We start from the raw sequence: 27,697 nt of genomic DNA, 5'->3' as shown, positions 1-27,697 counted from the left end.
TGCATATATGCACACACATGCACAGTTAGGAAAAACAGCCTTGTGTGGAAAGCTGATGGGTTTTCCATATGCATGTGGATATTCGTGTGTGTGTGTGTGTATGTGTGTGTGATAACTTGAATACCAGAATTGAAAATCGGATAAGAGGAATGGGGTAAATGGGTCTGTATGTGACATGTATTGTGAGTATGGCTATGCACACATATGCACCAGAATATGCGTGTGTGGTAGTGTGTGTTTGTGTGTGTGTGTGCGTATGCATGTGTGTGTGAGTGTTTGTATGTATTTCGTTAATATCGAAGATCGATGCACTTACGATAGTACACAAAGAAATCACACAGACCCACCCAAATACAAATACACAGCGCTCTCGTTCCCTATGTGTGTGGGTGTGCGTGTGTATATGTATTATATGCGAGTATCGAGTATGCTTTCTGTGCGTATATTGTATTTAGTTTAGTAGTACATTTGCAATTAGCTCGTGATGGCAGCTCTTAGGAAACATCGCTGGCTCTCTCAGCAGAAAGCACCACCATAACTCAAAGTCAGTTTCGTCTATGTTGGGCCCTATGCACACACAAATAATTGACAGCTCCAATTTCGGGCAATCGGAGGCGTGGCAAGTGCACTCGCGCAGATGCCCTCCCCCAAACCTATCGTACATTATTATTATTATTATATCGGCTGTATGCATGCAAATGCATACGCCTTCAGTTAACAATTTGGCTTTGGGCTGCAAGTGAGCGGGGAGCTTGGTTTTGCTTTGGCTCTGGTCTATATATTGATGCTTTTAGGTATATGTGTGTGTGTGTGTGTGCGCTTATGATTGTGTGAGACTGTTACTAAGTATTAATCATAATGATGTGGAATACCTAAGGTGTAAGTACTCTGGCATATGCATTAGTTATATAGTATTTCGATTGGGGTTTGTAGTTGGTTGTTGTTGTTGATATTGTTGTTTGGTTTATTTATTTTTATTTTTTGTTTGGTTTTTTTAAATAGATTTTTGGGGATTACTAAACTGAACAAAAGTAGTAATGAAAATAGTCAACAAGATCGGCGATCAGTGACGCTCTGACCACAATATCCATTTCGTGTAGTGGCCATGTTCAAATCTTTTCATTTCTCTCAATCATTAACAATAATCAAAAAATTATTAATCGTTACTAATATTAGTTGGAAACGCAAAAGAAATCGTCTATGTATTGAAAATAATTAGTTGGGAAATAAAATATAAATATGCATATGTTATTATCATGTACTTTCGTGTACTACTACATTTAGCTCCCATTCAATTCATTTGATATCAGATAGGTATTTCCTTTTATCGTTTGCCTAAGTTGGAGAGGTGGACGCGCATGCAGTTCACTTAAGGTAACGTATGTGCTTTTTTTTTACGCTAAAATATATAACGACGAGTTGAGCACAATATATATAATATATAGACAAATATATGTATATATATGTGTCTTCTTAATTGCTATGCAGTCTAAATCTTTTCTTGGTTTTTCGGTGAGTCAAGTTGCAAGTCTTTTATATCATTTCATTGATGGTGTTCTCGCTTGTGTGTTATTTCAATTTGATAAAAGCCTGTTTTCGTGTGTAATTCGCACCTATTTGTTATTTAAAAAACTTGTACTTAATCGCCTAATGGTTGCCTTTCTATATTGTTCTCGTATTTCATTTCACCGAAAAATAAGCAAAACTTTTAACAAATTTCGCCTTTGCATTCAGCTCAGAAATTCTAGAACAACAAAAAAGTTCTCTAGATATTGGGCAATCAAAATGTTTTTTAAACTCTTTTACAGGCCTACCTAGATTTTTTGAGCTACTAACTTTTACCAATCTTTGCCTTTACAGCTAATGGCTAAAACTCTCTATAGATAATAAATCTTTTTAAAAAAATATATATATCGAATTTATTTTTATATCGATTGATTCCTATCGTTTGGACCATATTGAATCAGGATTGTTGTAACTAATTGTTGTTATTTGTGTATTTGGTTTGCTTGAATTGTTTCAAAAAATAACAATAAAATATAGATATATTCGAAAATTGTGATTAAAAGGATAAAACGAAAGGAAAATTATAAGTTGTTGGACTATTTGATGTGAGGGCCAGTTGTGAGCTTTTGAATTGGATTTGGATTTGGATTTCGATATCGATTTCGATGTCGCTTTCGATTTCGATTTCGATGTCGCTTTTGATTGATGAGGTGTGTATGTATGTACGTATGTATGTCGCATGCATGCATATGTAACAATATACATACAAGTGTGCGCACACATATGCCAATTGAATGTACATCGAGAGCAGTAGGCATGCTGGAAATGAATATCGTTGCAAGTACATAGAGATCGGTATTAAATACATACATATATGTATGTACTCGCAGTCATATTCATGCAGCTCTACGATATGATAGGCATACATTCATATGTACATACACGACTGAATATTTACTGTCTAAGAATGGGGCTCGGCGAGGGGGGTGTATGTACAAAAAACTATTTACAAGTGTGAGTTTTTCTTCTTTTGGGCGGGGGAAACTGAACTAAAGACAATGAAGCCAACAAGCGATAAATTCGGAATATATATACATATACATATATTAATATATACATATACTTAGCATGTGTGTATATATGTGTGCAACTAGTTTACTATGCACACACATGTACAGCTTGATATATACCATATATATGTATGTATATGCAGTTAATTATGTACATTGATAAATGGATTCAAAGAAAACACACAAAATAGTATATGAGACTATGTTCAAATTTTACACATTGATGTACATATCGATGTATGTATGCAGTAGATACAGACAGTTAGGCATATATACATACATGCACACATACATACATATGTATGCATGTTAGAAATGTACTAATAAAACTACGACTCAACATTTTGGAGAGAGAAGAAAAAGATGAATAAAATTCAGAAACACAAAAATTTAACATATTAACAAAATATAGAGTATTTTTTTTTTTCGATTTTTGTTAGTGTTTCTTTTGCAGTTTTTTTTTTGTATTTTTTTTTCGTTTGTTTTGTTTTTGTTTTTTTTTTTTAATATTTTTGTTGTAGTAATTTGTATTTGTATTTAGAGCTGGCTTTTTCATTACTTCTTTTCAACTAACCTCAGACACAGGGAGAAGTTTCTATGTACTACAACTGACCTGTAGCACAATGCCATCAAGGTGAATGTTATAAAAACGAACCCTACAACTGACATTAGAACACCGACTAGGAACACTGTATTTGAGCCGTGGTAGTTCTCTATACGAGATTAATTTGCCATTTGTTTCGATACATGTGTAGATGTGTATGTGTGTGTGTGTGTGTGTGTGTGTGTAGGTGGGTATGCGTATAGATGTGTTTGTGTGTGCAGTTGTGTTAGTTTCGGGTGCATTCAACATATGCACATATATATGTATATGAAGATATGGACAATATATTATGCATACGCCATGGTGTATTGGCAGAGTTCAGTTTATATTTTCGGAGAATATATATTTTTAAGTCATTTGATATATATATATATACGTAGTTAAATTCGCATACATTACGTTGTAAGATACCAGGTGTTTGTTGTTATTTGTAGTTGTTGTTGTATTTATATACATATATACATATATATATATATATATGTATATAGTTTATGTTGTTTTTCATTTTATTGATACACAAAACATACACACACATATATATATAATATATAGACAAAGAGATTTTGTCATGTATATATATATGCATATATGTATGTATGTATATATATGCATATTGGTATTATTTTTGGTTGATGTTGTCGTCGATATCAGTTTTGCAGTTGGGGTGGTGGGTCGGCCGAAAGAAAATAAATAAACAAGCAAATAAATAACATTTTGAACGTTTCCTTCTCATCTTTTGTTTGTGTGTTGGGAAAATTTTTTAGCATTTTTTTTTTTTTTCACTTTTTGTTCGTTTCATCTAAATTATTGTGTGATTCTTTTTCATTCTTGCATTTCAATTTTCTATTATTTTTGCAGGTGTCACAAAAATATTGGAGCTCAGCACACAAGAAAACGCAATTCGGCAATGGAATTTGCCAACAAACACATATAAGCATACATATACATATAAATATTGATATACATATATATGTATGTATGTATATGCGTATATTTACAGATTGTGTGCCGTTGTTGGTTGGCCCAACACGAATATAAATGTATGTATATATGCATATACATATATATATTTTAATCTGGCCACAAGAACGGATCGATTGATGCCGAAATCGAACGACTCTCACATCTGCGCCTCGAGTTCGAACTGCTTTTAATTTCACTTAAATTTTCTTTTGCATTTTATGAAATTTTGTTTGGTTTTAGTTTTTGACTTTTATGTTTCTTCTTTTATTTTTATTTTCGGCAGCACCCAGTCTATGACAATGGTAATCCAGGCTATACAAATACACTATGATAGAGACGCCCTAGCAGATGCGCATATGTATATGTGACATATACTTGGACAATCTTGAGTGTGAGATATGTGATGGCATAATTAAGGGAAAATAAATTACTACATATATATATATATATATATGTATGTATATTACTATCTCGTACTCAAGATTTGCGTTTGGTTAGTTAAATTAACAGAAATAAAACGAAATTAAATTAAGAGTAAAATAAAACTCTTATGTATTCATTTGTGTACGAATGTGTGCGTGTGTGTGTGCCGTCGCATGTGTGAGTGTTAGCGTGTGAGGATTGGGAAGTGGGTTGGAGGATGCAAACTGGGCGTGTCTGTCTAGTTTGTAGTATGCGTGAATGCGTGATTGTTAATAGAAATGCATTTACATATTAGTATGAATACGAGTGTATGTATGTATATGTTGTGTCTGCATATGAATACATATAGGTAATATATATATATAGAGAGAGAGAGTGAGATTTACTTAGTTACATACATACATACACGGCACTTGATATGAAGAACAACAATTTAAAAACGAAACCGAAAATTGTTAACACACACATATGTATTACTCGATAGCATGAACCAGCGCGCAGGTAGTAAGTATAAGTACATCAAGTATTTAACAACATGAATACATACATACATACATACACATACGAATGTATGCTGCCATACGCATACAGACAATGTATGTACATAGGAGATGTGGACGAGCACGCACAGCGATATGAAAAATACATGAAACGGACGAAACACAGTTTAAAAAACAAAAACAAAAAAAAAAGAAAAAGAAAAACAAACAAACAAAATGAAAAGTAAAATTCAAATATTAAACTGAAAATATATGTATATTTTCGTTATTGCCCACATACGCAGGCTTCATATGCAGCTATTGTATTGAAACAAATGAAAACGGGGCACACATACATACATACACAACTAATTAATAAAAAAAACCTCGTATGTTGTTGGCAGACTATGGGCTGGTATGTACACACATACATACAATACATACAAACATATGATGTTTGTGAAATATATTTAACAAACGAGCACATGCATACAAACACACAGACACAGAGCTACACGCTCACACACACACACACACATGGACATACACACACACACACACAAACACGCACGCACAAACACTCACACACACACATACATCGATAAGCACATGCATGCATACGCACATTTATAGTATGGCAATAAGTATTTTGTTGCTGTGGGTCAGACACGCAAGAGAAACTGTTAACTATATACATATATACATATTTGGATATATGTATATGTTTTGTGGGTGGGCAACATCCGTAAGCTGAAGAGAGCGTGCTTAGGTGAGCGAGAAGGAAAGCGAGTGATAGAGACAGTGAGCGAGTGAGTGAAAGAAGGAAGAGAAGCAAAAGAGATCTGCCAAGTCTGACCTTCAGCTGGAAGCATGCAACAATATTGACCATCAATAAAGCAGACTTTTCTCACTTTAGATCAATGAGTCCTACGTCTGAATGCTGGATTGATTGCCCTATTTTTGTTGCCACACTTTTGAATAGGTGTTCTAAGCTCTTGCGTATTTCTGCATGTGCATGTGAGCGTCTGCATGTGTGCGTATGTGCGCATGTACGTATGTGCGTATGGTGTGTATGTGTGTGTGTGTGTGAGTGTGACAGTGCATGTGTGCATGTGTGCGTGTTTGTGTGTATGTGTGCGTGTATGTGAGCGCATGATCGGTGTCACCGATTGTTGAGACTTTGCTTGGTACTCTACCTGTAGCAAACGGCCAGTGTTGCAAAACTAATGAAGACACACTTGACGATAACTGTTAAAATGATGACCATGGTTAATGTGCTGATCCTATTTTGGTCAGAGGTGCCTGGAAATGGTGGTTGCAATTTATTGTTGTTGTTTTTTCTTTTCGATTTATTTTTTTTTTTTTCAATTTTTTCCAAATTATATAGGTTTGTATGTAAATGTGTTGCAATTGTTCTGAAATCTGAATACTATATAGAATCGAATCGTATCCAATCATTTGTTCAATTGTTTTCTTACAAATTAAATCCGCCCAATTGATTTCAAGGTTAAAAAAAAAAATCTAAATAATTAAGAATTGCTTGAAATACATTTTAAAAAATAATTGTTTATCGTTTTCAAAGCCTTAACTATTCAATATTTTCTTTTTTTATTTTTTAAATTTAATAAAAAATGTTGATTTTTCTAAAATTTTAAAATGTAAAAAAAGTTATTTTTAAAAATATTTAATGTAACTGTAATATAAATAATAATATTATTTTATTTCAAAAAAAAAAATCTAAAAAAAAATATAGATATGTTTGTAATAATAATTATATCTAATATTTGCTTAATATTTTGCCTAGTTAAAAATTCAAACAACGCATAATATAAATAATAAATATTCTTATTTTCCTAACTTTCAGAATCCCAGAACATTTGCTATGTTTTGGCTTGACGAAAGAATAGTCGGATATTAATTGTAATTGGAATGCATGAACTGATACTGAAATTGAAGATCGAGCCGATCGTTGATGAATTGAGTTTGTGATTTGATGTTGTTGTAGAACTGGCTATAAGCAGGATAGACAGAGCCCTGCCGCTGCGCAGATAGATACATACATATAGACAGATATATATGCATATATATCACCTAACAAACTAGCTAGCAATCGATGTAATTACCATTGTCATACGAGTTATCGAAATTCATTTCTTTTTTTTTTTTTTTTTTTTTGTATTTAGATGGTATCGAATTGCAATCAAATCATTTATCAAACTTATCGAGAGACCGTGTGAGTTCGCTAATTGGGTTTAGTTGTGGCAAGTTGGAATGTACCGGTACGGTACGGTACGGTACGGTATTGGGTACATAACAGATACCTCTCCATAACGCCGGTGCCGGCCATGGTAAAGTTATGTTAAATTATTGTAATTCTAATTAAGTTGTTGTGATTAGATTCGATTAGTACATATTCCAATATGTGGATGCTGTTGTTGCCTGGCATTGTTCTTACCATATGGAGTCTCTTTCTTCTCCATTTTGATTGTATTCTCCGGCGTTGGCAACGCTTCCGTTGGCACTGGTGTTGTCAGCAGCACAACCGTGCTGCAGTCCGGGCCGCCCCAGCCCATATCGCAGAAGCAGCGATTCACATTTGTGCAGAACTGTGGAGTGCAGTGAAGGGGGAGCAGGGGGAAATATGCGGTAGAAATATGTAAGTGGGGAGGCATTCAAGTGTCTTGCATGGCAGCAGTTCATTTTCTTTTTTTTTCTATTTTTTTTTTTTTTTTTTTTTATATATGTATATTTTCTTTTTTTTGCTTTTTGTTTTGTGTTCCAGTTTTTGAACTTACACCACGATCTGAGCACTCTTGACCCTGCTTGTTTGTTGGGCACTTGGTTTGATCCACATGCGGAAAGAGGCTGACGCACGTTTGATTCAGACAAATCAAATTTTCACCGCATGGCGTGCCATCCTTGACCAGCCCATGCTTCGGGTAGTTGTTGGAGCCCAATTGACCGCTGGTTGCCCTGCAAAATACACACACACACACATATATATACATACATATGCATAAGCCGTTGCGCGTCCATCGGTATAGTCAATATTGGCATTATTGCCTCCCGCCTTTCGCCACGCCCCACACACACACGCAGACTCAACACACACACACACCCACACACTAAACCGAACTGTTAGTTTCGCTACGCACTTGCATTCGTATTCCTGCGCCTTGATGGAGATAATCGTGCGCGAGTAGAGCTGGTCGAAGCCATCATTGACGGGCTGCCTCTCGCCCTCCTTGCACTGGAGCGTGCCGCACTGCACATTCCTGTTGTATAAATGAATAAATATTATTGATAAGCGAAACTATCCACGCGAATAGCAACACAAATTACGCCAATATCAAGCGCTTGATTGGATAAATCAAAAGTAATTGAAGTACAGCCGGCAAATTCCGTTTCAATTTGATAAATAATCGTTCAAGTTAACTTCATTAATGCATTTGTACAGTAATTCATTGCAATTTTGTATTTACTCATGCTGAATTCGAATATTTTTGTTAGTTTTACTTGCTGTTGGAAAAATTGAAAAGCAATTGAATAACAAATAGCAAAGAAAAAAAAAAAAGGCAACTCTCATAACTATTCAAGCAATATGTAAACTTTGAGCACTTCAGTTTGATAATTTGCAGTCAAATCAGATCTTGGGCATGCAAAATGAGTTAGTAAAGAGGCAAAGGAGAATTGCTGCGAGGCGTCGGCACTTACTCAGGATCGCATTTGATGTAGTGATCGTTGGCATCGCGTCCGCAGTGCCCGTTGATGGAGCCCTTCGAGTTGAACTGTTCGTAGCACTGCCGATCAGCCGCAAAGCCGCCGTAGCCCCAAATGGCCTCGCACTGCAGTGTCAGTGTGGGGCAGTAGCCCTGGAAGCAATAGCCTAACAGACGACCACAAAAAAGGAAACAAAAAGAAGAAAATATTTAAAGATACTACACAACCACATTCGCACTCATCGTCCTACCCGATACGCCCGATTTGCTCAGTCCACAGGGCGAGCCATTCTTCTTGTAGATATCCGCGGGACACTGTCCCATCTCGCCGTCGCAGTATTCGGGCAGATCGCACTCGTTGTGGGAGTCACGGCATATGTAGTCCTTGGGTCGCAGCTGGATGAAACGCAATTGTGTTAAAAATCAAAAGCAAACGCATTTTCCACTTTTCACATTCCACATTTCACATTTCACATTCCACATTTCACTGTTCACATTTCACTTACCCGGCATTGGTCACAGCAGGCACCGCTGGCGCACTGTGCCTCGGACTTGAGCTTACATGTGATGCTATCGCAGCAGGGATCCAATGCGCATTCCTCAAATGTGCCGCAGTCGCACTCCTCGTCCTCCTCGATGATTTTGTTGCCACAGTTTCGGCGCAACTCAATCTGCAAGTGATATGGATAGACATAAGTCAATTTCTGTTTTTCCACTGAACAACAAATTAGGTTTGCCATTTTTAATAAGAATTGTGTTTCGATTGATTTAGACTTGATTCAGGTTGGACAAAATTACGTAAGTTCTATAAATGTGTGCAAGATCTTTAACGGGGGATGCTTAAACCTTAAAGTACAATACATAGTTGATAGAGGGCAAAGAACAATGAGATTTCGCATCTCAGACTTTGTTAATATGTTGTCATTATATCTAATTGCTATAGGGTATTTCGAGTTAGTCACAGTATTTAGCTAACTATTCATCTGCGAGTTTATCTGTGCTGATGCAGTTACTCGCAGCAATTAACCCTCATAACGGTCAACCGCACAGCCAGCTGAAAACCTATTGTGTATTGATATACTGACAGAGGGAGAGGGAGAGTGAAGAGAGGGGAGTGAGAGGAGTGAGATGTGGTGATACAGATAGGGATGGCAAGCGGTAGGGAGGGGGAGAGGTGCAGTAGTTGCTGTAGTATGCATCCATCTCACCTCGTTTGGCTTGTTGAGCAAACAAAGCCCGTGACCCGTTCGCAATGCGTCAATGTAGTCCTTTTTGCTGCATTCAGAGAATTTGTATGGCTGCACATTCTCTTGGCCGACAATCGATTGTGCCATAATGCAGCCATGCCAGTCCCGACAGAAGCATTCCTCACCTGGATGAATGTGTGAAATTTGCATGAAAACACAATACAATGCAATGCAATGCAATGCAACAGCATCAAAGCGGTTGCAAATTCTTGCAATAATTGAAATTTAAGGCCCAGCGCGCATTGTTATCACATAGATTACGGCTTTACTCCGCTTGACTAAGCAGCCAAATCGATATCAATTAATAATTGAGGCAAGGCGTTAATTGAAACCGATAATAGCATAAGCGGTAAGCGGTAAGCGGTAAGCTTAAGTGACAGCAAAGCATTTATGCCGAATTTAGTTATAATGTGTTATGTTTGCCCTTCTACTTACGTCCATCGTCGTGGCCCATGCCAATATTGTGTCCAATCATGTGGGCCATTGTGCCCGCCAAAAGGTGCGGCTCATACACATTCACATCGACGCTAATGCCGACGGCACGGGGCGTGCAGACAGTCTCCGGCACGGCCATGCCAGCCTCGCCTCCGGCAAATGTTTCCCCTCTGTGGAATTCGTAAAAGCACGTGCATATGCATACAATATAGGGGTGTATATGTATGTGTATGTGTGTGTGTGTGTATGTACACGTGTGTACGTGTGTACTTACGATAACAGCTGGGTGGTATCTCGCTCGATTTGGTATATATTTCTAACCGTATAGTCATTAAAGTTGGATATGGCCTTGCTAATGTCCTTGCTGCCATCAATGACCGCCTGGTTCTTGCCCCACGTCTCGATGTACACCACCGACACACGAGTGTTTAGCGTACGGAAATACTGAGCAGTCAACACACATTATGAGTAATACATATACATATGTGTATGTGTGTGTGTGTGCTTGTGACTTACCAAATCAGCTATATTGGCCACCTGTATAGCATCGTGTATGACCTCGGCGCGCGTGCTGCCGTTGCGCTTCTCAAACATGGCCTTATCCACTATGATGGCCGTCTCAATATATTTGGTCGCCTCGCGCACATCGCGCTTATAGCGCCCGGCCCCATTGGGATGAATCTCATCAACAACGCCAGCGGACAGGTGCTTGGTCCGGCGCGATAAGCGCCACGAGTCCAAATTTCCCGAATTTGCACAGCCTTTGTTCGCTTTAGTGCGCGCCTCAAAAATCACATGCGGATGTTTCTATAGACGTACAGCCATAGCAATTGCATAAATATGACGTTTGTATGTACGTAGCTGCAAATGGCAATCAAGCTAAGCCCTTACCGATAGATCGCCGCCGTAGAACGGATGAATGACAAAGGTCTCGTTGCCGATGTGTATTACGCCGCTGACGCCGTTGCACGTATGAAAGGCTGCACTGGCGCCCGGATAATCCTTCACTGTGCCATGGTAATAACAATGCTCGATGTCCTGCAAGCGAATACAATTTCATAAGTAAATCGATGCGGCTTAGAATACGATACTATAAATAATAATACTTCAGACTATTCACGTTTGCATTGTCCCCACAATAGCCTCATTGAAAATAGAATTTATGACGCATTTGTAGGTAGCACCAAGAATATTTAAATATTTTTCCTTAAGCAAATATGCTAGTCGATCTAACAACGTCCGTTAGAGCTGCTAGAGCAAATGATTTTTGCGATAGATCTATTGATTCTGTGCGATATTCATATATTGTCTCGCAACGTTTGTAAGTAAATGTACTGCCAGGTAAATTTATATTCATCTTCCTGGCTCACCTCTTATTGCTGGAAGCTCTTACACGTGAGCCCGATGTGTAATTTCAATATTAACATAAAGAATAATTATTTCTGTGCCTCATTAGTTTTATGAATATAAATAGTAATTTAATTAAAAGTTGATTGATTTCGTTCCAAGCAAATGATATTTAATTTTATTATTATTTACTTAATATCGATTAATCGATCGATTAATAGAACCTTCGCGTAAAGTCACTATCGATGTTTTTACAGCTTTGCCGGCGTCTATTACATCACTAACCAGAGATCACATAGAACACATAGACCGGACAAGCATTTTGCACACTTTTTTTCGAGCATTACGACCCCAGAGAGCTTTGTATTTGCTCGGCTCCTCCTACGAAAATATACGAAAGCACAATCATTTCGCTTTATGCGCTCAACCGAGATGGGTTCTCTGGTTAGTGGCTGTATTTCGTACCCCTTTTTCAAAAAGCTCGATAGAAAACAAAGAATCTGGTGAATATTTTGAAAATGTTTTTGTATTTGATGTTCATGATTATTAAAGTGCAAGTAATATTGATATTTAGCAAAACAAAGGAAAGGCATATGCGCAAACCCTGGCGATCTGTTGCATACGATATTCGTATACCTATACTAAATCAACTGCAATGTACCAATGCACTCAAAAATAACAGAACAAACGGACCTATTTCACCCATCCAACGTCCATACTCGTTTCGAATAGCCAAGTATTCGATGCTGGGGCACTGGGGTACATAGATCCAATTCTTGGCTATGCGAAACAAATACGTACAGCTGGTACGGCTGCGATGCTCCGAATGTTGACGCTAAGCTTCAAAATTACACGGTAAACAAATTTCGCAATTCTCAGATCCGGTTAACTACTACGTTATACAAATTTGGGCGTGGTAAATTGATTGTAGGAACCGTGGTCCAACGATTACACTTTGCATTCTGGTGAATTGGACCCGCCGCGGCAGCTGTATGATATTCGACTTGAATTTTGAAATTTAAACTGTTATTTTTGTAGTTGTTGTTGTTGTTGTTGTTGTTATGGTTGCTGTTAGTGCGATTGCTGTTGAGACTATATAGAGTTGGACCATATAATCGAGTTGATTCATCACTATATGATTTTGCATCTGATGGTGTTTGTCGTTGATTTCGCTAATCCCAGTGCTGCGTGCACCTATAAAAATAGACAATCGGCTGCCCTCTCCAGGTCCCAATTCTCTTTGGAGAGCACAGCGCGCGCCTTATGCTCATCGATGCCCATATCCTTGAGGCGTTGAATCTTGAGATCCAATTCGGGAAACGAACGCGTGCCACCCGCATACGCACTGGTCCAGTGCTTGGCCGTTAGCAGGAATATATCCTGACGCTGCTTAAATTGCAAGGCAACCACAAAATCCTGCCAGTCATCCGGCTCGGCCACACTGAGCATGCCCTGCAGCGACAACAGCACGGTCCTCAGCGTCATGGCCGCGGCCCAGTGATCCTTCAGAATGTCCATGCGTATGGCGCCAGTTACCGACGAGACATTCGGATGCCAGATGCGTGTGATGAAACGTACCTCGGGTGGACTAAATGGATATCCCTCGGGCACCTTGATTTCCAGCACAAATCTGCCGCCCTCATAGGGCGTGCCGCGCGGCCCGGCTATCTCGCCACGCAGCTCAGTCCAGTTATCGTTGACCAGCTCCATCTTGATATGGCACTGGCGGAACTCTTCGCCACTGAGCGCCTCCTTGAACTCGCGCTTCACACGTGCCTCAGCCATGCTTGTCATATTGTGCTTGTCTTGTCTCTTCGGGTTAGTCTTATTTATAATTTCCTCTTTCAAGGATTTTGCTTTACTTTTAGTTTTAATTATTTTTTTTTTGGGTTTTTATTTTGTGTTTTCTCTATGTGTTGATATACGAAACGCTTCAGTTTTTATACTACTACCGGAAACGACTACTAGATTCGTCCCCAAAAAGCAAACAAACTGGAAATCAATAGAGCTCTCGGTTACTTACATGTCGATTGCCATCCACCTGATATCCACTAACGTGATAGTGCTTCTGCTGTATGTTGGGTGAAAGTAGTTGACTATATAAGAAGAGAGAGTGAGACAGAGAGAGAGAGAGAGAGAGAGAGAGAGAGAGGGTAGCAGAAGAAATGTAATGCGAAAGATCTGAAAGAGTCGTCATAGAGTCTTCTACTCACGAGTTCAATTCCAAATCCAATCGGAATTTGTGATTAAATGCCTTGATCAGCAATGAGGTGCGATGAAAATGTTTCTGAAATGGAATATAAATTACGTTTTCAACTTCTGACATTCGCATTATTAAGAGAAATCTGTGCAAGACACTAAAAGTGCTCGTTTAATCAAAGCACTCAACATTAATGCGAGCTGAAGTTGACATTTTTCTTTTGAGCATGCGAAATGAATTCCAATTAGTCATCTGATTGGATTTCAGTGCATGTAGAGATTTATGTAAATATTTAAATTTTTTGCACATTGGCACACACCTTTGTCCTGCCTCTGCTGAAGCCGCTGTCGTCGTGTGGGCGTGGTCGCTGGCCCGGCTAAAAACATATAAAAACACATAATACTTGAACGCCTATGAATCGACATTTGGTTCTCACAGCACACCGACCACAATAAGTGCAATGATAAATATGATTATATAATATTCAATTACAGTTTCTAAACATCATCCGTCTAGTGTATAAAGTTTTGACAGTGTGCAAGAAGAAAAAAATAAACAAACAAACTTGGACTGTGGCCAAGGTTCTCCTCCAAAGGTATTTCAATGAGAAACCTTTGCTCTGTTTTATTTTATTTTATTTATTTATTTATTTATTTATTTATTTATTTATTTTTTTTTTTTTTTTTTTTTTTTTTTGTTAAGTTCGAGCTTAACGAGAGTAGGAGAATGAGGTTAATGTGAGTGTGAGTGAGAGAGTGAGTGTGTGTGTGAGTGTTTGTGAAAAAACAATGGAGCAAACAAATATGATGAATGAATGAGACCAAATATGAACATACCATTGTGTTTGATTCGATTTTTCTAGTATTTCGCTTATGCAAATCTTTGCGTACCTTTGGAGGGCTAACTTCACGTGTGGAGATTCCCATCTTTTCGTGATGACGCAGCTGTACCGGATAGATAATTTGATAATAATGTCCACCAATACGACGCACAAGCTCCTGATTTTGTCTATACTCTTTGAGCAAGCGTTCCACTTCACCTGAGCGCACATTGGGCATACAGAAGGGTATATTAATAAATGGAAGCTCGAGCACAGATAAGCGAGCTACAATTCGAAATATAATTACAATAACGGGATGTGCTTACCAACTGGACTTTCTTCGTTCCAAAACGAATCATCGAGTGTGTAATCAGCTTCTGCAAAAGAGATTTTTGATTTTCAATTTAGAATTACGATTGATGTTATTTATGGATGAGTTTTACAAAAAAACTTATGTGTATTTTAGCTTAGAGATATACTATGCTTAAATATTTGGCCAAAATTCTACTTAGCCATTGGGAGAGAAGTTGATATAAGTATATATGGATTGGATGTATTTTATTATTATGAATTTACATATCCAATTATATTATCATTTGATATTATTATTCAATATGCCAATTGTAAAATTTGTTACATTACCACAGTCGAGTCTCGATATTTCGTACCCCGCTAAATCGAAAATCGTGATATATCAAAAAAAGATTCTATCCCCTTAAAAAAAGCTATTCTCGATAACTTTCGATCATTTGAAATTCTGTGCCAATCGAAAGAAAAAACTGCTACCCTTGCCATTTCGAATTATCGGGACTCGACTGTACATTAAACATATGGCCTGAGTAAGAGTTTAAAATGTTTATCAAATTCAAACAAACATTGGCTTTATTTTCATATTATTATGCTTTGACTTTTTTTTATATAATAATTTTTAAGTAATTTTTATAATTAATATAAAATAAAAATAATAAAAATAAAATCTGTTCTTTAAGTTTATGACAGTAAAGCTTTAAAAAAATATATATTTTTGTTATTTAATGATTACTGTAAGCACCTGACTGAAGCTGTTATTACCTGAAACCTAGAGTTAAGCCTTAGCTAATTCTAGAACTAAACAAGAGAACTGCTAAGTTATCCTTATTCAATGATTACTGTAAGCATCTAACTAATCAAGAAACAGTATATACATATATATTATACATGAGTGTTAAGTAATAATATAGTCGAGTTTCTATATTTGTACCCCGCTAAATCGAAAATTGCGATAGATCGAAGAAAAATTATATCCCATTGAAAAAAATTCCTTCTCGATAATTTGAATTTCTGTGTAAATCGAAAGAAATAACTGCCATTTCGAATTATCGGGACTCGACTGGACTTTCCCCCAGTCTCAAAACAAGTCAAAGTTAGCTTTGCTATTTATTCCAAATATCTCCTAAGCTTATATGCAAAGGAAATTATTTTTTTAAGTTGATCGCAGTCGAGTTTATAAACTAAACTCATTAAAATATATATATATTGTTCCACTTCATTACTGTGAGCACCTGTCTAAGCCCTAGTTCCACCCCAAATCAAGACCAAGTTTGCCTTGCTATTTACTACAATTACTCATTCGCTGATGCTTTTGACCATATATAGTTTCAGAATCCAAACGCTTTGCCAAATTGCGTATACGACGGTAAAGCGTAGGAATTCTAAAACGATACGCTAGCCATGTCCCGTCCCGCCCGTCCCGTCCCGTGCTTAGCACTTGCTGGCAAATTGCAATTATTCGTCTTAGAAGCGCCTTCAATATCCGAAATTAAACTCTCATTTAATTAGAAATCGAATTGCATCGATGTTGTTCCATAACAAGCATTTCGATACATTCAAATTGGTTTTCTCAGCTCAAGTTTTGCCCACACTAACGCCAACAACAAAACACCATAGAATTGTTTACAAAGTTTCCATATTATGTGGCTGCCAGGGCCAACTGAAGTTTGAGCTCAAGCTCAACCCGAGCAACGTCTGTCGGCAAAGCGCTACATCTAGCACTTGGCACAATAGAAATTTTGATTGAACAATTAACTAAGTGTAAGTGTGGGCTGTGTGGGTGTGGCTGCATCATTCCATCTGGATCTCTGTGTGTGTGTGTGTGTGTGTGTGTGCATTTTAATATTAAGTTGCACAAACTCAATAATTGGCAACTAATTAGGAGCATAATCGAGGCAACAATGGAAACATAAAGTGTTCAACGGGCGTTGGCAAATTGAATTACCAAATATTGATAAACTGTTTGCCAAAAGACTAAACTTGAACAATATCGAGCTATACATACATACATATATATGTATATATATATGTGCATAAATTGCCATAATAATCAGAAATTGCCATAGATGCCACGAGAGCATTTATTTCGCATCGCATAAAAGCCAATAAAGTGAATTTGTGCGTGCATGCGGGCTTGCATGCATGCATGCATGGGGCATGCGTGCGTGCAGACGTACATACCCACACACACACACACACATACATATATGGCACATGCTGGCATGCACTTGATGAAGTCTTTTTCCAGCTCTCCAACTTCCAGTCAATATCAAAGTTAGAAATGTTCAAAATGTCAATAATGCAAAAAGGTATTTCGATAGCTTGATTAAATTCGACTCTATATTGCTTCATCCTTTTTCTTGCTTCCTCTCCCTCGCTCTTTCTCTCTGTCTCTCTCCCTTCTGTCGTCTCTTTGACTAAGCCAATCAGTTGCAGTAGCGTACATAACAGAAAACCCACAATCAACAAGTGCCTCGGACAAGTTAATTATTTTTGCAGCCAAGGGGCAAGTATTGGCATATCTGAATCGTGGTATAGTTTAAAGAACTCAGTTACATTCACAAACAGAAACCACAAATAGCCAGAGCAAAGGTAAAACGAGAAATGAAAATGCAAACATGTTTGCCATTCGATTGACTGACGTGAACGGACAGCAGAATACCCTGTTAAATGGAGCTAAGTGAAGCGGCGATGAATATTATTTGTGCACTTTATGAGGTCGTTTTCCAGTTCTCTAACACCAGTCAATGCCAATAATTTTATGCCAATGGCAAACTAGAGCTGATAAACCCATCGATAACACCATCAATGGTATCGATATCGATCACCGTTTGCGATAAGTTGTTGGATGTCTTGTCAGCTATAAATAACGCTAGTATTACAAATGATTCGCTTTTCTAATGGAAGGTATTATTAGTAAAATTTAGTATTATAGGTCGTATTGCTTATATTTCCTACAGTTTAATCTATACATAAAAATTGAGTTTTCTCATCTTTAATATAACAGGCATGAAAATGGCTCAGCTTAGGAATTTCTCGAGATCCTAAAACTCTATTATAGGCATTACGAAACAAACATACGTAGGGCTTAACATTTCTAGAAAATGCAATTTCAGTTTTGTAGAGCTGTTCAGTCAAGCTTTAAAGCAATCGTTACTCTATCGATAGTTCCAACTCTAAACTTGACGTTTTCAGTATCGATTATCACACGACTTAGCAGCTCCACAAACCTGAATATATCCACTTTTTGCATTTATACTGTTAATGCGAAAAGTTATAGAAATATCTCATATTTTCACTTTGAATAACTCTGCAAACTGTCGAGCTTGCATTAGTTTCTGTTTTTCAATCGGTACCCGCTTCATTAGGCGCAACTGGCTTAGATGATTGGAATACCTTCCAGGATATGTGAGTGCATAAATAATTGTTTTCAATTTTCTAGCCACAGGCACAAAACCACTTTGTGAGCTGAGGACAATTACGTGTGTGGCTGGAGCCTAAAAGGACATCAAAGAACGATGACAGAGTCATAAATGCAAAAGCACGTTTCCATCCATTTCAGTCGGAACATTTCAATAGCAGAAAGAAACAACAACAAAAATGTGAGCAAATAGAGAAACGGAAAGAGGCAAAGCCACAGCCCCAGCCTGGGCATAGCAGTGCACATTGGCAACTTTTTCAAACTTAAACAAGTTTATTTTCCATTTTTTTTTTTTCTTCTTCTTCTCCTTGGTCACAGTTAATTGATGTGGTAAATTAAGCAATGCTACGCCCGCCTGCTGGCCAAAAAAAGAAGAAAAAATCAAATAGAAAAGGCAGCAAATATATGCCCTAAGGCATACACTATTATTTGCTCATCGATGCGCGCTTAAAGCCCTCATCAGTATTGACTGCTGTCAATGCTGAAAATTTCTGCTGGCAACGCAAAAAAAAGAGAGAAAACCAACAACAACAACAACAACAAGAAAAATAAGAAAAACTTGCGTTATATTTGCACAATGTGTTTATATTGGGGCTGCTGCTCTGCATTGTTGCACGCCAAGTGGGGTATGCCCCACTCGCCCAGTCACATAGTTGGGACCAAATCCCACAAAATGAGCATCAATCAAAAGTAAATCACGCCAGCAACTAGATGAAAGCGTGACATGTGTTGTAAAAAAAAAAATTCCCCAAGGGTTGAGCGTCACACATACAGAAAAAAAAACCACACACACACACAAAAGCAAAGTCCAAAAAAGGGCGCAAAAAAAAAAAGATACTTTAAAACTGCCTTTAATAGAGCCGTGTGCCTGACAGGCAGCAACGTTCTATATCATTTGCCTGCATGGGGCGCAGTGTCCTGTTTCAATGTCTCGCAAAATCTAATTTTCAGCGTAAGCTCTGACAGTAAATATTTTATAAATTTCTCTGCCGGAGTTACTTACAAAGCATTTTTGTGCCTGGTTAACTAACAAATTACGAAACAATTTCATTTACAGTAAACTACATTTTATGAGATTCCATGCAACAACAAAAATGCAATATAACAGCTAAATTTTATATATGTATATGGATTGAGTATATATATATATACATATATAGTATATACTTATATATTTAAGATTTTTGCTACAAGTACCTAGTTGAGCTACATTATAGGACATAGTATATTTAATAAACGAAACGACGTTTGCGTCTCGGTTTTAAATTGCAAAGTTTCAAAGCTCATTCGAGCGAATTGATGTAATAGGAAAAGCAAAGACACTTGGCTTACTTATTAAAGCTAATGATTTTTAATCCACATAGAATGCAATAGATGTACTTAATATGCATTAAGGACTCGCTGAATATGCAGCGTGAAAGAAGCTTAAATGTCTTAATGAAATACTATAATATGTTTAGCATTTTGTGACATTTTCTAAATAATTTTGGAAATTTCTAAAGAATAATATAAATTATTCATACAATTAAAACCCATATATGGAGCATGAACAAGTAATCAATATACAAACTATTGAGTCTAGGGATATGAGAAATATCCTCTTGGTATTAGGATCCAATAACATACAATGAATGAGATAAATTAGTGAAATGCTCGTACTAGACATATTAAAAATACTATAAAATTATCCATCCATTAATATAGAAACTGAAGCAATTCTTCATTTTATTTTTAGTGGTAAATTTATACTTTTACAATTGCAAAAGAAATGTTTCTTTCAAGAAATTAAAATAACAGCCAGTTGAACAACGAAAAGTTCAGTAAAGCTAAATAAATAACATAAAACATTTGTAAGTCTTCTTATGTCATTTGTTTATTCAGCATTTTGAAGTTTCTCAAAGTTAGATTTCTCTTTAACAGAGACTTCAAAATCTCTCCTTGCTTCAAAGCAATCAAAGTTGCCTGGTTTTACATATGTATATGAATAAAATATATATTTTTTTTCTACTCTCAGAGTTTTTTTTGTATGTAAGTGCATATTAAGTTTGGTCTAAAGAAGATTTGTTTGTTGCAGAATGCATTTGATTTAAATGCTGTTAGGACAGTTGGAGAAAAATATACAAGACTCACTTCAACAGCAAGAGAATAGATAGCAAAATAAAAAATAAAAAAATTTTTTTAAATCCTCAAAGGATGGGGTAAATGGTGATCCTATATAAAAGCATAAAATAATAAATTTTTCTTAGCATTTAAACTTTAAGTTGTATGTCTAATTAAACAAGTGTGTATTTAATACCAGACTCTCAGCAAAAGTTGCAAAAATATGTATGTGTGAAATATGTCAAATAATATTTGATATGAAAAGAAGATCCGATAAATATATAACTTGACTAGATGTCTAGACATATTAGCCTTATGGCTTCTAGAAATTCCAAAAAAGATTCCACGTCTTCGACAATAGGTCTACTATAAGGAATGCTGTTACTTTTATATATATTATAAACATTTGGTCAACTCAAAAAGGTTTTAAGAGTTTTTAAGAGTTGAGCTGATAATTTCTAATTGTGAGAAATCAAGCAAGCACTGTTTAAACTTTGCTATCAACTTTGAGGCATATTACATTTGAAATATTATAGGGAATTTGTTATTTCATTGTAAACATATCTGTATACATATTTTAATTTAATTAGTACATAATTCTCGTATATGAGAGTTGAGCTAAATAGTTGAAACCTATCTCTGCTATTATTATATCTCTCTGATCTTTAGATAACCCTAAGACACATGCCGAACTATTAGTATTATTAATAGAAATGTATTATGGAATATATAATAAACTGTAGCAGGCCACTATAAGATTTGAGGGAGCAGCACTATGGCTAACCATCGATAAATACACGTCTATCGATAGCTAAACATATCGATGGACAAGGCAAAAGGGAAAGGAATAGCAGAGCTGAATTTATATTTGAAAAGATTAGAAATTAAGTTAAGAAATAAAAGCCACCTCCAAAAACATATTTTAAACTTTTTATGGGCCTGCTTAACTTTGGCTAACAATTTTTAGCCACATTTCATTTGGAATACTTTGAAACATTTTTATACCCTGAACCCATTGAAAATGGGAAATCAGGGTATAATGGTTTTGTTGAAATGTATGTAACAGGCAGAAGGAGGCGTGGCAGACCCCACAAAGTATATATATTCTTGATCAGGGCGACGAGCTGAGTCGATTTGGCCCTGTCCGTCTGTCTGTCTGTCCGTCTGTCCGTCTGTCCGTCTGTCCGTCTGTCCGTCTGTCCGTATGTTTGAACGCGTCGATTTCCGAAGATATAAGAGCTAGAGACTTGAATTTTTTTTTAAAATGACCGTTTATACAGCGCGGACGTCGAGTTTGCTTTTAAAATTCGATAAATCATCCCGTTATATTTTTATCGAGTATAAACATTCAAGTTCAAATCAGATGCCACTATAGCTAATTGTGAATGATTTTTCTTTTTTTCAAATTTCTCAAATATTCAATATAATATGTAGATCATATGCTGAAAGTTTCATTAAATTCCGTTCAGTCAAAAATTAATAAAAAATAATCAAATATTTGGCCAATTAACAAACGCACGTGCAGCAGCTACAACAAAAACATTCGATGAATCACATCAGCTGTTAGTTTCGTTTAGTTTTGGTAGATGGCGCAGCAACAGTGAATCTATTTGAGTTTTGCCAGCATTGCTAGCAGGAGTGGGGTAGCCTAGTGTGCTAGCTACATGACGCTCGATCGAGAAGTCCGCGGTTCGAATCCCGGTCGATGCAACTAATGTAAGTTTTTTTTTAATTGTTTCAAAATATTTTTATATTTTCATAAATGAGTTTTCTATTTATTTATATTTTTGAATACACCGAAATTGAAATTTTAACTATACTTTATGTGCGTTTTTAATAGTTTGGTTATTCTAGCAGATTCTTAGAATCACATCAGCAGTTAGTTTCGTTTAGTTTTGGTAGATGGCGCTGCAGCAGCGAATCTATTTGAGTTTTGCCAGCGCCATTAGCGGGAGTAAGGTAGCCTAGTGTGTTAGCAGCATGACGCTCGATCGAGAAGTCGCGGTTCGAATCCCGATCGATGCAACTGACGGCAATTTTTTTTTAATTGTTTCAAAATATTTTTATATTTTATTAAATGAGTTTGGTATTTTATTTATATTTTTAAATACATCGAAATTGAAATTTCAGCCATACTAAATGAGCATTTTTATTTGTTGGGTTCAGGGTAGTATCTAGTCGAGCACTCTCGACTAGAATTTTCTTACTTGTTTATACCCTGAACCCATTGAAAATGGGAAATCAGGGTATAATGGTTTTGTTGAAATGTATGTAACAGGCAGAAGGAGGCGTGGCAGACCCCACAAAGTATATATATTCTTGATCAGGGTGACGAGCTGAGTTGATTTGGCCCTGTCCGTCTGTCTGTCTGTCCGTCTGTCCGTCTGTCCGTATGTTTGAACGCGTCGATTTCCGAAGATATAAGAGCTAGAGACTTCAAATTTTTTGTAAAATGTTCGTAATTACAGCGCGGATATCGAGTTTATCATTAAAATTCGATAACTCATCCCGATCTTTTTTTATCGATGAAAAACCTTATCGAAAACCAGTTATAAAATTATATCTTCTACACCTTTATTGCTAGAGTCTCCAAATTTTTTATATATGCTTATATGCAATTTATACAATTTCGGTTTTTGTTAAAATTTACCCCCCACCTCTAAATTCACCCCCTCACCCTCACTTTTGTAAAACGCGTATTTCAAATACTAGAGACTTGTGCTTTGGCAATTACATGCATATTCATGTTATAATCATAATCTGAAAGTTTCATGAAGATCGTACGTCCATAAAAAAAGTTATTAAACAATTAAGTTCTCATAGTAAGCGCACACTGCAGCCCATGCGTGTTTATGCGTGGGTGCTTGTGTGTGTATGTGTTTGTGTATGTGTGTGTGTTTCTTGTCTAAGCTGAAAGACGCGAAAAATTATTGAAATAGCTAGCACTCCAAGGGTTCAGGGGATCTCGTAGTCGAGTAGTCTCGACTAGAGCTTTCTTACTTGTTTTTATTAGTTTACAGTTTATATTTAATTTAAATACCTCCAGAAATGATGACCTTTTTTGTTTTGTTTTTATTTAGGCTATTAATATATATCATATATAGTCGACTGAACTTTAATTTAAATATTTTTAGTTAGAAAGAATGAATATATCATATATAGTCGACAGATAATGATATTCAGTAAGTCGAATATATATAGCTATATCATATATAGTCGACTGACTATGAGTTTTAAAGGTTTATAATCAGACTATGGATATGCTTATCATATATAGTCGACAGATAAGGAGCTTTACTTTCAAGCTTTTCAGTTAGACTACATATGTGTACGTGAGTATATATCGTATATAGTTAAGTGATGTGTACTTACCACCAGCGGCGTGGACCAAGGCACAAAGCTGGGCTACGATGACGACCAAATAAGTGAGTGTTATCCACATGACGGCGGTTGCACTGACGTGGTCGTTGGCCTTGGCGCTCTGGTTGAGCGCAGGTAGCTTAGCTGTAGTTGGACTGGCTTTTCGTGAAGTGAAGTGTTTCCGGTAGGCTATATATTTGCTTGATACACCCGTGTAATCTCTCACTCACATACGATTGTCGCAATTGCTTTCAAGCTCTGTTGAAATTAATTTCTAATTGTTTGACTCTAATGCTCTCGCACGCTCTCTCTCTCTTTATATCGCTCTCTCTATCGAATGATGTATGTATGTATGTAGTGTGTGTGAGTCTTCCTTGCGTATTTTGCTTTTAATATTATTATTATTATTATTATATTTATATATTTTATTTATTTATTTTTCTTTTTTTATTCTTTGCTTAACTCGATCTTCCGCAGTTGTACGTGGCAGAAGCTAAGGCTGGGACTGTTATTGCTATTGCTGTTGCTGTTTCTGTTTCAGTTGCTTTTGCTGTTGCTGTTGCTGTTGCAGTTGCTGCGGCTGACGCTGAGGCTGTGGCTGTGGCTATGGCTGTGGCTGAGGCAGAGGTTGTGTTGTATGGCAGTGGTGGGCAGGCGTGGCTGGGTGTTGCTCGGCTGACGTCAGTGTGCAGGTCAAGTCGATATTGCGGCATCATTTCGCGCCCTGCACAGTGCTGCACTAGCTGGCCAGCTTCCCGACGACCCCTTTTCCGTTACTCTTCCTCTTCTTCACATGCACTCACACTTAGTTCTAGCACTTATTTCACATTCACTTATTTCTTGAGTATGAGTTTATATATATATATCTCTTTCTCTTTCTCTCTGAGAAACACTCTTTCTCTTTCGTTCCTTGAAAAAAAAAAATCCACCAAAAAAATTTCAGAAAAAAAAAACAACACGATTTCTTTCAACGGTTCTCACAATCACAATAAATGTTGAAACTGTTCGCTTAGCCAGCGACTCATCTGGAATATGCCAATATCAATAGATATCTGCTAGCATACGGAGCTGATCTGCAAAGATATAGAATATATATATAGAGGTTAATTCAAGTCAAATATATTATATTTCTTAGAAAATATAAATTATATTTAAATATATATATAGAAGTCATGAGCATCGTTCTATTAACGATTCATGCTCTTCAGGTATTCAATGACAATTTGCACTTCACAAACTTGAACTTCATGAGTGTAAACCTGACATACATACATTGAGCAACGCATAAACTAGAGCAAAAATCTGTGAAATTTGCCTCTAATTGCATATACATATATGCATATATACTATATATAGATACAGTTAGCTGCCCGTAATCTGTGTGGTATTATCCCGGCTAAACGCGCTTGGCCGATCACTGGTCCACGACTAAGCGATCGGCAGCAGCCGAGCAGCAACTGCTGATGCTCTTCAAAGTGGCTCGAGCTGATGCGAGCGTAGCTTCCGTACAGTGGGCATTAAGCGGGAAGCTAATGACATAATTGACAATTTGACTAATGTGTATATCGACCACAAATCTGGTCGCAAAATTGTATCTCCGATTTTAATTAGCCCAGGTGCCTCGGTGCCCTTTTTGCACCTGCTCGAATTCCGTTTTTAATGATTCCAATCCAACATTGACTGTAAATCTTTGAAAAGGCTCAAATCATTAACTCAATTATTAATGAGCAAGTTGTAATTAATGATTGAGCAAAAAAAAAAAAAAAACAAACAAAATAACAAAATCAAAACCAAAACCAAAATAAAAATAAAACAAAAAGTAATCTTGTGATTGACATCCACTGTTAGGCGCCTAATTAGCCAAGGGCAGCCGTAGAGGGGCCATAGTTAAATCATAGCAAATGCAATGAAAAGCTTAAATAATTAATTGCGGCGCGACCCCCATGCGAACGGATGGATGGATAGACCAGACCGGGCCGTGCCGGGCCGGACCAGGCCAGGCCAGGCCAGGCTAGTCAGTCAAGGGTGCACACACAGTGCGCTGATACACGTAAACAAATTGTGATGCGAGCGAGCGAGTGGGCGGGTGGGCGTATGGACGGGCGAGCGAGCGAGTGAGCGAATGTCCCTGACTGTCGAGCGTCATCTGCGGTGCGGATGTTGCTGTCGTCGACGTCGACGTCGTCGTCGTCGTCGTTTATAATTGGATTTATCGCCATAAGTCAATTAGTGGGTACATTTTCGATATTCTCAATGTTAAATGCAATGAGCATCTTTGTCTTCTTGGCAATGCAGTTGCCTGCCCTTCTATAAAAAGCCGGCCATTACCTGCTCAAATAAATCCTTTTACACGACTTTTTTTGATATGTTTATTTATTTTTCTTGCTGTGCATTTTTTGCTGGTTTTATTTATTATTTAATTTACATTTTAAAATTGTTTGTTTTATTTTCAATTTCATTTATTCATTTACTAGCAGAACCCCCATACAACTCACCAACTACCGCAACTGCCGCTAATATGTGCCTTGGGGGTGCTGCGAAATCCAATCGCAAACGCATACAGATATTGCTGAATCGAATATATCGACAGTCAACAAACAAACATTCCTCCGCAAGGATCTCAATTTGCACACAGTTGAAGGGGCAGATTGGAAGACATATATAAAGCACATACAGCTGAGAGAACGCAGCCTACACACAAGAGCTCTACTCCCTGCCTGACCTTTGAGGTGGTGTTTCGCCAAGATTATTTGACGTCAGTAAGTATACCTTCAATTAATTTCCTTATACTGCATAAAGGGATTTGGCTCTACATAAATTAACCATTCATGTGTTGTTAAGGTACTAAATTATAATTTACAGATGCTAGAGTTAATAAGTAAACTAAAAATAATGAAATTAATATTGAAATAGCAGACTCGACTAACCTAACTCTTCTAACATTACGTGTTTTATAATTAAATATGTTTTTAGAATATAATAAATATATTTAACATAATACATACAATAATCAAAGGCCGCAGATTTAATTTTTCAAGAATTTTTAAACTTTTTTATGAATTTAATTTAATTTTATTCAATTCACAAAAAAAAAAACACACACACACACAATTTGATATTAATAATATTTTGATATGTATTTAATCAATTAGACTTAATACATACATCAAATAATATTTTTAAAATAATAGGTGTGAATTATAAAACAAAATAATAATAATGATATTTGTGAATTTTTGAATTGAAATAATTGAAATTAAATAAATTTTATTAAATAAAAGAATATTCAAATCACAAAAGAAAATTATTATAAATGTTTATCTTTAAATATCTAAGCATTTGAATTCAATACATATCATATTTTTAAAATTATATATATGATTTAAAAAATTAAATTAAATTAAGATGTATTAAAAATTATATTTTTTATTTTATTAAAAATAAATAAATTATATTTATTCTTTTATGCAATTCATAAACAAAACTACAATTTATTATAAAAATCATATTGAAATATATTTAATCAGTTGAAATATATACGTATAATATTCTTAAATTTATATATACAATAAAAGTGTTAACTAAAATTATGTATTCTAAATTAAATTCTTAAAATTATTAAAAACTGTATTTATATTTAAAAATTTGAAATTAAAAATAGTCGTTTTATTTAAATAAAATTAGAATTCATTTT

General features: G+C 36.3%; 1 protein-coding gene and 1 pseudogene across 14 annotated transcripts in view; both read right to left on the bottom strand.

Annotated features, from left to right (window-relative positions):
- Window positions 1-27,697, bottom strand: part of mmd (disintegrin and metalloproteinase domain-containing protein mind-meld) — a 51,481-nt gene that overhangs the window by 16,938 nt on the left and 6,846 nt on the right. For 6 of the 14 annotated variants that reach the window (XM_089473225.1, XM_089473226.1, XM_089473224.1 and 3 more), the window contains exons 2-19: window positions 24,016-25,076; window positions 15,140-15,190; window positions 14,830-15,032; window positions 14,313-14,369; window positions 14,007-14,080; window positions 13,817-13,889; window positions 11,338-11,484; window positions 10,963-11,253; window positions 10,721-10,890; window positions 10,447-10,616; window positions 9,973-10,136; window positions 9,271-9,435; window positions 9,016-9,160; window positions 8,760-8,931; window positions 8,201-8,320; window positions 7,841-8,018; window positions 7,501-7,651; window positions 3,151-3,289 (exon numbers count right to left, since the gene is read on the bottom strand). In XM_089473225.1, the coding sequence (XP_089329351.1) occupies window positions 3,151-3,289; window positions 7,501-7,651; window positions 7,841-8,018; window positions 8,201-8,320; window positions 8,760-8,931; window positions 9,016-9,160; window positions 9,271-9,435; window positions 9,973-10,136; window positions 10,447-10,616; window positions 10,721-10,890; window positions 10,963-11,253; window positions 11,338-11,484; window positions 13,817-13,889; window positions 14,007-14,080; window positions 14,313-14,369; window positions 14,830-15,032; window positions 15,140-15,190; window positions 24,016-24,085 (2,540 nt within the window). In that variant the 5' untranslated portion in view covers window positions 24,086-25,076. Of the gene's footprint in view, window positions 1-3,150; window positions 3,290-6,241; window positions 6,348-7,500; window positions 7,652-7,840; window positions 8,019-8,200; window positions 8,321-8,759; window positions 8,932-9,015; window positions 9,161-9,270; window positions 9,436-9,972; window positions 10,137-10,446; window positions 10,617-10,720; window positions 10,891-10,962; window positions 11,254-11,337; window positions 11,485-13,816; window positions 13,890-14,006; window positions 14,081-14,312; window positions 14,370-14,829; window positions 15,033-15,139; window positions 15,191-24,015; window positions 25,077-25,275; window positions 25,440-27,697 lie in introns of those variants that run through there. The other 8 variants (XM_089473218.1, XM_089473227.1, XM_089473221.1 and 5 more) reach the window with 6 other exon arrangements.
- On the bottom strand, window positions 12,298-13,810 carry LOC108618827 (ubiquitin-conjugating enzyme E2-22 kDa pseudogene; annotated as a pseudogene).

Source organism: Drosophila arizonae, chromosome X, assembly GCF_054131065.1.
Source record: "Drosophila arizonae isolate 15081-1271.41 chromosome X, UAZ_ARI_1.0, whole genome shotgun sequence".
NCBI lineage: Eukaryota > Metazoa > Arthropoda > Insecta > Diptera > Drosophilidae > Drosophila > Drosophila arizonae.
Note: the sequence above shows the minus strand (reverse complement) of the source record. Positions and strands in the feature narration are given on the sequence as shown.